The sequence below is a fragment of the Mycteria americana genome, chromosome 1, assembly GCF_035582795.1.
Source record: "Mycteria americana isolate JAX WOST 10 ecotype Jacksonville Zoo and Gardens chromosome 1, USCA_MyAme_1.0, whole genome shotgun sequence".
In the NCBI taxonomy this organism is placed as follows: Eukaryota; Metazoa; Chordata; class Aves; order Ciconiiformes; family Ciconiidae; genus Mycteria; species Mycteria americana.
Genome location: NC_134365.1, coordinates 94114121 through 94127246, shown reverse-complemented (window position 1 = coordinate 94127246; position 13126 = coordinate 94114121). Strand labels below are relative to the sequence as shown.

General features: G+C 48.8%; 1 protein-coding gene across 1 annotated transcript in view; it reads left to right on the top strand.

Moving 5' to 3' along the window:
- GAP43 (growth associated protein 43) overlaps positions 1-13089 on the top strand; it is a 57025-nt gene extending 43936 nt beyond the window's left edge. Inside the window, exon 3 of the mRNA XM_075512705.1 lies at positions 12344-13089. Coding sequence (XP_075368820.1) covers positions 12344-12432 — 89 coding nt within the window. The 3' untranslated portion in view covers positions 12433-13089. The remainder of the gene's footprint in view (positions 1-12343) is intronic.
- Positions 13090-13126: the final 37 nt, after the last annotated feature.

Here is a 13126-nt window from a genome sequence, read left to right as displayed (position 1 = left end):
ATAAATTATTTATTATTTACTGGAGCCAGGATGTGGAGTTTGGTCTCCCCCCATTCCAGATGAATGCCCTCATCACCGGTCTACAGAGCCAATGTTTTCCTCTGGCCCAATGAATATTTAATGATTTATGGAAGTGGAACAGCTCCAGCAGGAGAGGAAGAGTAAGAGAGACGTGTTCATTCACATGGATATCTCACGACATCGCTCTGCGACCAGCAGGCAAGACTCGAGCCAAGGACCTTTGCAGCGAATAAAATCAGCCGCAGGACCAGGGGAGACAACATGAGCATGAAACATTGGGGTGCCACTTCCTATGCCTCAGTGCAATTTCAGAGCAATTTCAGAGCAGCTCAGGCCTGGTAGGTTCATGCCTCAGATAGGGCCCTCTTCTGTGACAGCCGTTGTCAAAATGAGGGTGCCCAAGCCAAAAGTATGGGCTGCTCCACCTTGTCTAAAAGCTTAGACACTCTGCAAGTGGGAGCTGTGGTAACTCACAGCCTCTGTGGACCTGTGCAGAGCTGGGCTTCATAGCAGACTTTGGCTACACATGAGATAGTGGAGAAGCGGCTACTGCTTGGCCCCACAGCCGAGGCAGGGCCACCTTGGGCTGGCTGTGTTAGCAAGGGGACAGCCACAGCATTGCTGAAATGTCCTTTGATGAGGGAGAGAAGCCTTGTCATTGTAGGCTAGCTCAGCAAAGGGCTGTCTTGGCACCCCATAAGGGTACTATTTTCCACCATAGTGGACAGTACTGAGGAGCTTTGACTTTGCCATTGACAACCCGGGCATAGCTGCCGCTCTGGGGTGTTAGGTGATGCAACCTGGCCTCGTGCCGCCACGGCACGGCCGGCTGTGCACAGGGCACGGGGCTGCCTCGCTCTGCCCCTGCGAGGTCTTCCCAGCATTTGCAGCTGCCCCGCCGCGTGCCCTCATGTCGAGGCCGAATTAATTACCCGCCTGATTGAATTGTTATTGCGAAAAGCCAATTAAACCGAGATGGCTACTGTGGGACAGCCGCACCAGTTCGCTTGGCGCAGCGCTCAGAAAGTTCAGAGGCTGGGAAGTCCTTCCCGAACTGGGAGAAGGTTAGGGTTTAAAAAAAAAAACAAAAAAAAAATCCCAGATATGAATTAAAATCAGAATTACGGGTGTTAGCTGCTGCCACCTTCGCAGGGAAGACTGCCGCTGGCACAAGAGCGCTCGTGAAAGGTTTTGCAGGCAGCTCCCTCCTTCCTTCCCGCTGTGCAGCTCAGCCCTCTGAAAATGGCCGGCGGCAGGTGCAGGGCTGCCCCACTGCTTCCTTTCCCCTGGGGCTGAGCACTTACTGGGCAAGCATCGCCACACCTCTGGTCACAGAGGTTTCTTGGGGTGGAAGAGACGACCATGCAGTCCGAGCTCCCACCTTAGGTCAAGCTGTGGCTTTTCACCTCCCAACCCTTAGGCTTTCTCATGGGCACCCAAGGGATGAGGCAACAGAGCGAGGAGGATCTGGCCTTTGCAGAATGAGCTTGGGAAAGTGTCCAGCTGCCCACCCAGTTTTGCAGGACGGGTGCCGTGACTCCTGATCTTTCCAGCCCTGGGAGGGCTGTGATTAAGCAGTCCCAGGCAGGGGATTTTGGGCAGAGGGGAGGGTTGCTCAGCACCAGCAACGCCACTCTGCGTTGTCTCGAAGTAGGGGTTTCCCCACAAGTGCTCGTAGTTCAAAATGTCTCTTCTTATGTCCGGGCTGTCATAACGCATGTGATGACCTCCTCCTGTTGAAATGAAAAGCAAAGGCTCCCAGGAGCTTCAGTGGGTACGGCGTTAAGCCTGAACTGCCTCCTAGAGAGCAGCAGCTGTGTTTCAGTGCCCATTCTACACAAAACAGATTGGGATCCTACGTGTGTGCACACCAGCTGTGCGTATGGGAAATGTTAGTAATATCTTTGATGCAAAGAGGTGGTGTTGTTGATGTTGCAACTGCTGGGGACAGTGATCAACAAGATGGCTGTGGAAGGCCTGACAACAGGCACCTAATTCATTTTAGCATCCAATTTGCAGAGCCTTGGTGTGTGATGATGGACAGAAACAAACTAATGATCTCTAAATGAAATTTCTCCTTCGTTTAAACACAAAATGGGAGGATGGCAAAGGGAAGAAAAAGAGACATTTTATATCCTCTCCTTGATTGTAATTCCCTGCCTTCAGCTAGATCAATATCATTTCTGCTGGAGATGGAGGCTGCCTCTGGTTTCCATGGCAATCTGGTTGTTGGAGGCTTGCAGGCTCCATGAATCCCCAATTTATCAGCCTTCTAGGCTTTAATAATGGAGACCAGCAGCCAGGCAGCTTATGAATGGCACATGTCTTTTGGGCTGGGGGAAGGGAGGCGGGAGCGCAGTTTGTAGTAGGGCTGCAGCAATTTGTTTTCCTGCCACCGACAGCTGAAGGGGGAGGAGTACGAGGGGAGGAGTGGTGCATTAATTCTGGATGCACTGAAGGAATTTCTAGACCTTTTTGCTGCAATTACAGAAGATTTCCTCCTCTGGCCTCTTTTTCCTGGCCAGCTTTGCCAGGGCAGGGGAGGAGATCAGCCTCACAGCCGCTGCTGTGTGATGAGGTGGGAGCTGTAGATGAAGAACCCAAAGGCTCTAGCACGCTGCACGTTTCCTTCCTCTCCTTAACCCTCTTTATTTCAGGATCAGCAGTGCGTGAATGCCAGCAGTCTGCCATGGTTTTGGGTTCATTTTTATCCCCCTACTGATCCTACCACAATTGCCAGGCTGATCAGCAGAGCTGTAAGATGGGCAGACCTCTGAGGATCTGATCTGTCTATCAAATTTCTGTCACTTGCTGTGCTATTCTCTGTGCATCTGCCAGGCCTCTCCAAACCCAAACCTCCATCCCCAAAGTGCTGTAAGCTTCACTCTCTGAATTAATTACTTTGCTAGAAATGTCCTGGCTGTACAGGAATCACTATCAGTCACTTCAGTAAGGCTGCGTTTTGCTCACTTGGCCATGATCTACTCAGGGTATTTCCATTTCTTCTTATCTTTCCTCTGATTTTTCCCCTATGATCTCACAGGGCAGCCACCCTACAGAGGATAAAGAATAAATGGGTATGTCTTATCAAGACCTTGTTCTTCTGTCCCCTCACATGCCCTCTGTTTCTAAACCATCCTCCAGAACTTAACCCAGAAAGGGGGAAAAGATGGGTGACACAAAAGAACACTGTTGCATGAGATGGGGACGTGCTGTTTTCCAATGTGTATGCCAAGAGCAGCTGCCAACTGTTACATTCCACAGCTGGAAGCAAGTAAAAACCTCTATATTCAAGCTGTTCGAATCACAAGGTATTTAAGGAATCAAAAAGAGTAGCCTTTCTGGTTTGCAGGACCTATGTGAAATCAACAGGGACAGGGGAGAAGAAAAGTAAAGAACAACTTGTGGGTTATTTCTTCTTAGGTTTTCCTCAGGTGAAATAATGGATGCCTTTCTTTTACCTGCCTTCCTGTGATGGTTGGCGGGGAGGGGTGTTGCTGAGATCGCTACACCTCCAGTTTTGGCCTGAAATTAGGATTTTGTGGAATTTCGGAAATCACAAGACCAAGACATCACACCTATTAAAGTCCTGCTGTGTGCAGAGTGTCTGGTTGAGATGCTGGAATGAAAAGCCAAGGCAACTCAGCCTCCTGGGTACACCACAGGCTTTGTGTGACCACAGCCCAGTTCTTCATACTTTGCTCACTCTAAAATGCAGATAAAAGCCTTTTCTTTCTTCACTGGGATGCCACAAGGATAAAATACCTCCATGATTGTGAGTTAGGCCATTGTTGTGGTGATGAAGACCAGATAAATACTTATATTGCTGGCTGCCTGTAGCAATTTGGGAAGGTCACAATGGAGGCAGCTGACCTCACAAAGGTCTAGGTTCACAAAGGTCTAGGTTCATCATAAATGTATGATCTGGATATTATATCCTGTTTTATCTTATATATTTGGTATGATCTGGATATGGTATCTAAAAAGACCAGTACACTACCTTGCTGGAACATCAAGCAGTGGATAATGAAGAACTGTGGTCTGATTGTCTGCAGAGGCATCTTTGACTCTGGCTCACCCTTTTTGGGGCGAGGGAGAGGCTGGTAGCTTTGAACCTCTCCTGAAGGGAGCATTTCAGCTCCAGCAGGGCAGCTGAGCAGCTGACTGGGAATCAGATCAGCTCTAACCGCAGCTGATGGCTGGGGAGACCCTGTGCAAGTCATTTCCCATTTCTCCACTTCAGGCTCCCTGGCCGTAAAGACTGTGGAGCCTTGGTAGGAGTCTGTCGAGGTCAGCACCTTTGACGCTGTTTGGCAGGAGGCCACTCAATACCAGTGCAAACCATCTGCCTCCAAGGCACCCTCATCCCAAAAGGGCTCTTTTACCTCCCCTTCGGCCACTGTACTACACAGCCTCCCACTTGCCCACCACTTTCTGGTGCCACAAAGCGTCCCCACAGAAGCACCGTGACAGATCACACTGCTGCCAGGTGGGTGTGGGAAGCACCCTGTCCTCCCTGGAGCTGCATTTGCTTGTAGCAGTGGCAGTGGCCGAGAGAGACATTGCTAAGGGACATCTCACTCTCTGGAAACCTAACCACTCTGGTAGGCTTCTTCCAACCCCAGCTGGGTTGCAATTGCCCAGTTATAGGTCCTGTACACAGGAAGTCTGGGCCAAAAGTGCTGGTAATAGGGAGGAATAAACGGCCAGCCAGCAAGTCGGCATGTCGTTTGTCTCAGCCTTCAGGCCTGGCTGCGTCCACGGGCGTGGGAAGGAAATGGCAGTGGAAAGAAGGAGAGCCGCTTCTTTCCCGTTCTTCAGGAAGCAAAAATATTTGCAAATGTAGCTGTAACAGGGTTAACACCTCACATTCACAAGGAACATCCTCCCTTTTCTCTCTCCACCCTCTTCCTCCACCAGTCCCATTTCTCTGGAGACCTCACTGCTCCCTCCCATCAGCCAAAGTTGGGGAGTTTCCATGGCAACCCGGCAGCTGGTGTCTAGACACTGTGAAAGATGCTTTGCAATGGAGCTGCAAGCCTGACTCCCCTCGGCACCCCCTCCCCACCGCGGCGCACCCTGAGCATCTCTCCCACCGCTCCCTCCCTTTCCATCTACTGCACACACGGATGCCGACGCAGGGTGGGATTTCCGTGGTGGTGCTGGGGAAAGAAAGGCGCGGGGTGGGAGGAGAGGGAGAGGAAATCCCTAAGCCACTGGCTCTGCAGCCTGACAAAGCGCAAAGGCAGCTGGGGCAACAGAACTGGGGCTGGCTGTCCTTTGAGGATTCAGCAGGAGCAGAAGAAGAGGCAGCTGTCCAAGCTTGGAGCAAAGTCATCAGCCATGGGACTGGCAGAAGTTGGTTTTTTTCTCTCTGCTAGAGCAACTGAGGTTGGCATACGTGGCGCTGAAACAAAGATGAGGAGGTCCAGGAACAGGTGGCCCAAACTACTGGTTGTATTCACCTTTTTGCTTTAACCTTAACAGGCTTCTTTGCCTGCTTCTTTCCAGTAGTTACTGGGCAACTTCCCTGGCCCTCCTGCCTGCTACGTGCAGTGGGGACATCCCTCCCCACCACCTTGGCTTTGCCAAGGGGATGCAGATCTCCCAGGTGCCATGTGCCCACCAGGACCCCCAGGTGGTACGCTGGGTCCGTATGTAGCGAGTGAGGGATTCACCAGGGGTTTGGGAGACGTCATGCAAGTCAGTCCCCTGGACCAGACACAGCCACTCACCTGAAATAACCAATTCCTTAATTTCTCAGTGTTTTGCTCGGCCAGCAGAAGTCTGTCAGTTTTCAGAAGCAGTGAGCGGGGAGGGCGTAGGATTTTAGCACTGCATATGACGCATCATAGGGCTAACTGCAATGGGCTAACTTGGATCGGGAAGAGTACTGTATAAGCAACAGCTCTGAACCTGAACTGCATCTCGTTTCAGCAGTCTCAGACCTACCATCGTCTGCCTGGAATTGGCTTCTGGCTGGCTAGAAGGACAGATGGATCGGGACAGATGACTCAAACTGTGAAGCCTGGATCCAAATCTGGATCCAAATGTCATTAAAACTAGGAGAGGCTCAGGTCAGGGATTTTAAATGGGGCCTTCCAGTGCTCCTTGCCTTCCAAAAAATGTCTCTAAACAGAGTCATCTCAGGGACAGATGAGGTCTGTTTATAACAGGGCAGCAAAACCCAGATTAATATTTGGGAGCAAAGAGGAGAGCAGACGAGGCACAGGTTTTCAGTTCCATCTCAGACCAAGCTGTAGTTGGCAGAGGACAGAGGGAGAAAGGAGCGAGCATGACAAATGCTAGAGAAAGAGCAGCGGCTGGGTAGATCTGGTCAATACTTTAGCACGAAGACATGGGAGAGTTCTAGCCGCACAATAAATATCAGCAATAATTATACAAACAGTGGGAAAGCAGCAAAAGCAAAATCCCTGCATCTGTAGTAGAATCCCAGAGTGTTTGTGCAATTTCTCTTCTCTTGGCATCGGCTGTGGTAATTTAAAGATCTGCAGTGGAACAGAGACAAAAAGGAAAACAAAACCCAAGCCACCAGCCACAAAAGAAATGATCAGCGGAGAGGTTGCTGCTACTATGGTCATAAGCTGATGTCTGCTCTGATTTAATTAATCTTGGCAAGTCAGACGGGAGCTGGGCAGGTCCCAAGAGACAGTGTTTTACCCGGAAATCCACTCAACCTAATTTCACTAATGTAGGGCAGTGGAGAGACTTGGAGAGGAGCCTGCACGCTCAGCCATTAGAGCACAGCATAGGCAAAGGCAGCTGGAAGTACCACCATCCAGCAAAACTGCTGCTTGCGTGCCTGCTTCAGCTTTACAGCAACCAGAGCTGCATATGTTTGAGGCGTTTGCTCCCCAGCAGGACTCACAGACATGACTCTCGCCCTTTCCAGGAAATAAATGGAGTGCTGAAGGGCAGGAGCTCTCTTACGACCCTATTTCAGCAAAGATCTGTAGTTCATTTCCATATTGTTTCTCTTCCGTGGACAAGGCAGTACCCTAGCAGGTACCACTTGGAGCTGTAGGTATGAAGCATGTCTCTGACACAGCCCCTTCAGCTGGGAAGCAAATGCACTTCAGGGTCTCCCACCATGCAGCTCTATCGCTTAAGCAATTCTGCAGTCGCAGCTTAAGGTTTGTCTGAGGCTGCCCAAAAGGTTTCTCAACTTGGCTGCCCCATCCTGGGTGCTAGATTCAAGTGAGGTTGGTGGCAGCTCAGCTCAGCTCACAGATGCCTGTCTCTGTGGCAAAATTATCGCATACTATAGGATGATTTGGGCTGCAGCATAGATTTCAAAAGACTGAAACAAAAAGCAAAGCTGCAAAACAAAATAAAATCTCAAAGCTGTGTCTGGGGGGGACCACAGGGCTGGAATAACCAGGAACAGAGCAAGTGATGACTGATGTGCATTAAAACAACTGCAAGGGTGATGATTGCAAGCACAAACTAGGTGGGTTTTGTTGGTGGTCTTGGTTTGTTTGGGGTTGGGGGGGGGGGGGGGGTTGGGGGGTTATTTTTAGCTTTTTGACCTAGCCATTCCTGCTTTATCCTTCAGGACAGATTTTATTTTTGGCCCCTCCTCAAGCTTCTTTTGCTTCATATTACAGCTCAGCCTCCCCTCCTGTTCTGTTTTCTCCACACACGCACATGTTGTCTTCTCCTTTTGTGAGTTTGGGCCCTTCTTTTGCTCTGTGGCTGCAATGCTCTAGAACAAATATGGATGTCTCCACCTTGGCTTGCTAAAGATGTAGGTGTTCCCAGGCTGCAACTCTTCTTGTGCTAAAGTAGGCATCTAAATAGGTCAGGTTAACAGAGTCCTAGAAATGTCATATTCATTTCCACTAATTAGAAAGGGAGCAGAGGGTGAGAAGATCAACTGGAGATGTCTCTGTGTAGATGTCTGGAGTTAGGTGAGATGTCCATCCACTCCCACTTCAACTTTCCCATTTCATGATCTCTTCACGTGCATCTCGGTGCTGCCCCAGTCCAGGCCCATCTTAAGAAATAACTCACTGCCTCTTGCTTGTTCTCTCCCTTGCAAGTGGACACAGAGGACTGATATTGCAGGAGGAGATCTCACAGTGCCGGCATGTTCAGAAGGGAGGCAGCTTTAGACAGGTGGAAATTTGGCCACCGAGGATGAAATGCTTTTGTTCCTTAAGCAGGGGATGGAACATTTTTGCCTAAACGCCCTGAATTCTCACCTGCTTTTTTGTCACCTTTTACACCTGTTCCAACAAAGTGCAAAGTGAATGTAAAATGCCAAGGCTGTGCAGTTCTGTCTATATCACTGTATCTGTCCACTACAAACCAACAGGTGCCACAGCCCAGAGTTCAAGGAAGTGGGAAATCAAGACTAGTGTTGGGCTAAAAGCAATGTAAGAAATGCCAACTCTGATGTATGGAATCCCCAGGATAGCTATCTACTAATCTCCCCAGGGATACCTTGCCCTCTTTTGCTGGGACACTGAAAACTAGGCTGGAGAAAACCCCAGAGAACACACTGCAGAAATAGCCTGCATCAAACAAACTGGTGAAGGGTGAGTCAGATAAACCGTCTCACCTCTCTTTGTGAATCAGAAACTGCTGTTAACTGGCCCTTGTGTCAGTAGGGTTGTGCTGCATCGCTCCCATTGCACAGAGAGAATGCTCTTCTTTTCACTGCTGTGGTTTAGTAGTGCCACAGCTTGAACTTTATTTTTTGTGCTGAATTTTTTATCTTTTGTGATATTACTTCTTGCTAAAGTTCATTATTGTATAATAACACCAGGTTGCTTCTTTTCCCTCATCCCAAAGATTGATGAAATGCTGCTAAAGCTGCTAGGAAATAAGACATAGCTTAGCAGGATGTAGCAGTGCATAGGGTATTTCCCCTTATTGCTTCAACACCGTGCAAGAAAAAAGAGGGAGAGCGGCTGGCTGAATTTTCTGTGATAATTCCTATTCAAAAAGGTGGACCTCTTGTTTATAGTTGGGACATCCACAGTCATGAAAATTTTCTCTAGTTTGCCATATGTCACGCCATTTGGTTTGTATAATTCCTCTCTGTTGACTTGAATATGTGATGAAGTGACTTTAAATCCTTTCTGCTGCTCCATGACCTCAGAGTCAGTCCAGACTATTTCAGCCATGGCAGAAATCAGTGCAGTCTCTGGGCTGCTTCAGCAGGGAGTCATCTGCCTACCACTAACTGCTCTCCAGAGAAGGGCAATGGGGCAGCGAGTCACCCCCATGCAATTCCTCTGCCAGCCAGGGATCTCTGGGTGCCACAGGCACTCCCTGGAAATTAGATTTGCCACTGTGGCAAGCCAACAGGGAACAAAACATGGCAGAAAACTGTGTTTCAACCTGCCTGCATATCCTAAGAGCAAGAATGGCAGGGGGAACATTGTGAGCTACTCCACGTCACCGACGTTGCCAGCTCCCCCACTTTGCATGCAAAGAGATTTCCTGCCCATCTCGCTAGGACAATTGTCAAGAGCCGCTGTAGGAGCTGGACCCCACTTTCAGCTGCTGATGTAACAGGGGCATCTGTGCAACTTAGCAGTTTGTGTGTCTTGGCCAAGGCACTCAGTATCACAGCAGGTATGCAGGACCTCCCAGTGTCTATCCCTGTGCTTGCTGCATTACGGGCCCTTCTGTTGTGCTGTCCTGAGGAGGCTGTGGGGACTGCCAGCTAAAATCTGTGCATATTTTCAGTAGGAAGACACAGAAAGTTTTAAACATAATGAAATATAGTATCAGGGCTTGTGTTCCTGAAGCTGCATTGCCTATCCTTTGTTGCTCTTTCATTCATCTTGCCTTTACGTGCAGAAAAAAACAGATATTCTGCCTTACTAGGATCTATCAGAGCCTTATAGCAAAGCATGCTTTGCTGCTGGCTAATGATAGTCTTTTGGCTCAAATTTAGGGGTAGATGGTTGTGCATTGGGGTTCTACTCTTGGCTCCATAATTCAACATGTCTCCTGCTATGAATGTCTTGGAGAAGAGCAGGATTAAAAGGACTTCCCTGCCTCCCCAGTGGAGTGTGATCAAATCATTCAGGAAAATTAACAAAACTAGGGCAAGTTGGCCTGCTTTGCCTTCGAACGATACTTACATCCTATTTTAATCAGTAGCCTATTTTGTCTTTGGTTCATGGCTGTGGCTGTACCATATGTAGAAGGAGTCCTTGAGTAGCGCTCTGTTTAGCTGTTCAGTATCAAGGGAAAGCAAGCCCACAGATGTTTTTGCTGACAGAGGGTTTGCAGGTGCAGGGGCTCAGGCCGTGGTACTGGGCCACGGGATTGTTCCCACAGACTTTTTCCTTTTGGAAAATCAACAGTCAGAGTTTACTAAGACAAAAAGTATTTGAAGGTCCAGAAGCGGAGCCATGAAGATGATTCAGGATGGGAAGCTGCACACAACTTAAAGGTGATCCATATGGAAATGGTGAATTGGAAGGAATTTAAAAGAGAGGCTAAATAGCTGATGGGGAGAGGGAAGCAAGAATGCAGCATCTCATGCCAGTGTTGGAAGCAAATACAAGTCTGCCATCTGATGGCATTGAATGGACCAGGCCAAAATGCATGAGCAGTGTCAGTAAGGAAAGGTTCACATCCCAATTAGCATTCTCACTAATGCTAAACATGGGTGTGAGGATGCTAATCCTCACAAACTAAACATTGGCATGTGAACATCCATATTGTTAAGCTGACAGCGTGGGCCATGGCGTGATTTTTGAATGTGCCGACTAGCTTTGCCCCAGACAGCTCCCAGGCACAGCCACCCTGTTCTGGAGAGTAAGAGAGTTTAGCCATATGGACATGAGCTGTGTGGTGCCAGCTGGCCTCAGAGCCAGAGAGCAGTCCCTGGCCCATTTTATTTGCTGGTGTAGTGTAATTTGATAGCCCATCAGAGAAGCCAGGAACCGGCCAGTTCAAAGGGACCCCACAGTCCTCTATGAGTGACCACCGGAGATAATGATACTACGGAGGTATGTCGAGTGCCAGCATTGAGGTATGTGACATACCAATCTTGTGGTCTGTCCCACACCACCCAGCCCTTCAGCACTTGTTTCTTTTCCCTGTTCTTTATCCCAAATCCAGAGTGATGCTGCTTGCTTGGCCTCTCCATGGTCTGTGTGCATGTGTGTGTGTGGGGGGGGGAGTCAGTGAGGAATGGGGAGGGATGGGGATGGAGCAGGCCAGCTGCTACAGTGCACTAAGACCCTTGTGCATTATTCTATCTTACAGACCTGCAGCCCTGGGTGAACCATCACCTTCACCTGTAAAAAAGCAATCCACATGGTGCATAGACCTTAGCAGGGCTTCTGAAAGAGGCCCAGGAACATGTTAGTGTACTCTGATCTAAAGATGATGGGAGCTGGTCACAGCTGGAGAGCTGGAGACAATTAAATTCATCCTGCTGCAATGCATGGTGTCTTGGGCTGGATGAACCCAGCAGCAAAATCACTCCAGCTTGAGGGGCGCGCCTTTCATTTACCTTGTCCCTCCTGGCTGCCTCTGCCCTGCCTTGGGTTCTGATCCCCTGTCTAGTTCATTGTTGTGGGATTGCTCCTAGTGTTCATTTTAACTTATCATGTGCGTGGTGTGCCAGAACAAGGTGTCTGATTGACAGGCAGACCCAGCCTCCAGTTACACTCATTGCATCCCCCTGGGGCAGCTCTGCCCTTGAAAGGAGAGCCCAGAAAACTGGAGAGATGTGATAACCTCCCAGTTGAAGGCTCCCGTTCTTGAAGGCTTAGAGACATTTCTCTAGATCTGTGTTCAGTGTAAGAGAAGTCTGAGTTACAGGTTATAAATTTTTTCCCTCTGGGCCTTGCAAGCTTCAAGTGCGTGTAGAGTTTTTTCTTCATGACCTCTTTAAGACTCGGCTAGAAGGATCTGTAGGACTAATTAGGGGACAACACTTCAACAGTGGTTGGCACCGTCATTGGGTTCAGTAAAAGGGTAATACAGGTGTCTGATCTAGCTGGTAAGCCAAGAGCCTAATCAGTGCACCTGATTAAATGAATGACGGTTGCCTGCCACATCAGGAGCGAGCTAGGCAGCTCCTTCCAGTTGCACATGCTTTCTGATGGGGCTGGAGGTGATTCATGAGAGCTACGCACTTGTCTGGCTGGGCTGAACCCTGGCACGTTCTTTCCATGCCATAGAACTGCCAGGGACTTGGAGACCTGGGTCACTTTGGGGAGAGAGAAGCCTGAAGCCATGCAGTCTGTCATGCGATGGCTGTGTGCACGTGCAGGATGCTCTAGATCGTGGCTGACTAACCCTGGACCATCTCTTTCCCCACTAGATGCTGTAGAAGAAACCAAACCTACTGAAAGTGCCCAGCAGGAAGAGGTGAAAGAAGAAGAGAGCAAGGCGGACCAAGAAAATGCCTGAACATTAAGAAATGACTCCCCATTGCCCCTCCCTCCCTCCCCCTATCCTCTATCCTTCCTTCCCACCCCAATCTTGATCTCCCCCCTTCCTGCTCACATCTGTGAGCCTGTCCATCCCTCTCCCATTCCCACTTAAACCCTTTTTCTCTCTGTGTGGCAAACATTTAAAGAAAAAAAAAAAAAAGCAGGAAAAATCCCAGTCAAACAGTGTGGCTTAAACATTTCTTTGTTTCTTGGTGTTGTTATGGCGAGTTTTTTGGTAATGATGATCCAATCATTTTGGGAAAATTCTTGCACTGTATCAGAGTTCTTTGACCTGGCGCGTGCGTGTGTCTGTCTGCCCACCGCGAGCGCGCTCTCTCTCTCTCTCCCCCCCCCTCTCTCTCTTCTCCAAGTGTGTGTGTGTGCAATGTTACGTTCATCCGAGGAGTCCAGACTTACCGAGTGAGTTAAAACAAAAGAGGGAAAAAAAAAAAAATAATCCTTTTCTTCCTTTTTCAATGTGATGGAATGAACGAAAGAAAAAAAAAAAAAAAGACCAAACCCAACAAACGAATGAAAAATCATACTAAACCCCAGTTTGTTTTCAGAACTAAAACAACAACAACAAAAAATGTGCCAATTAGCGTAATGCTTGGCTCCAGGCTCCTTTTTCAAACTGAACAATAATTATAATAAATGAGAATAATGATCAT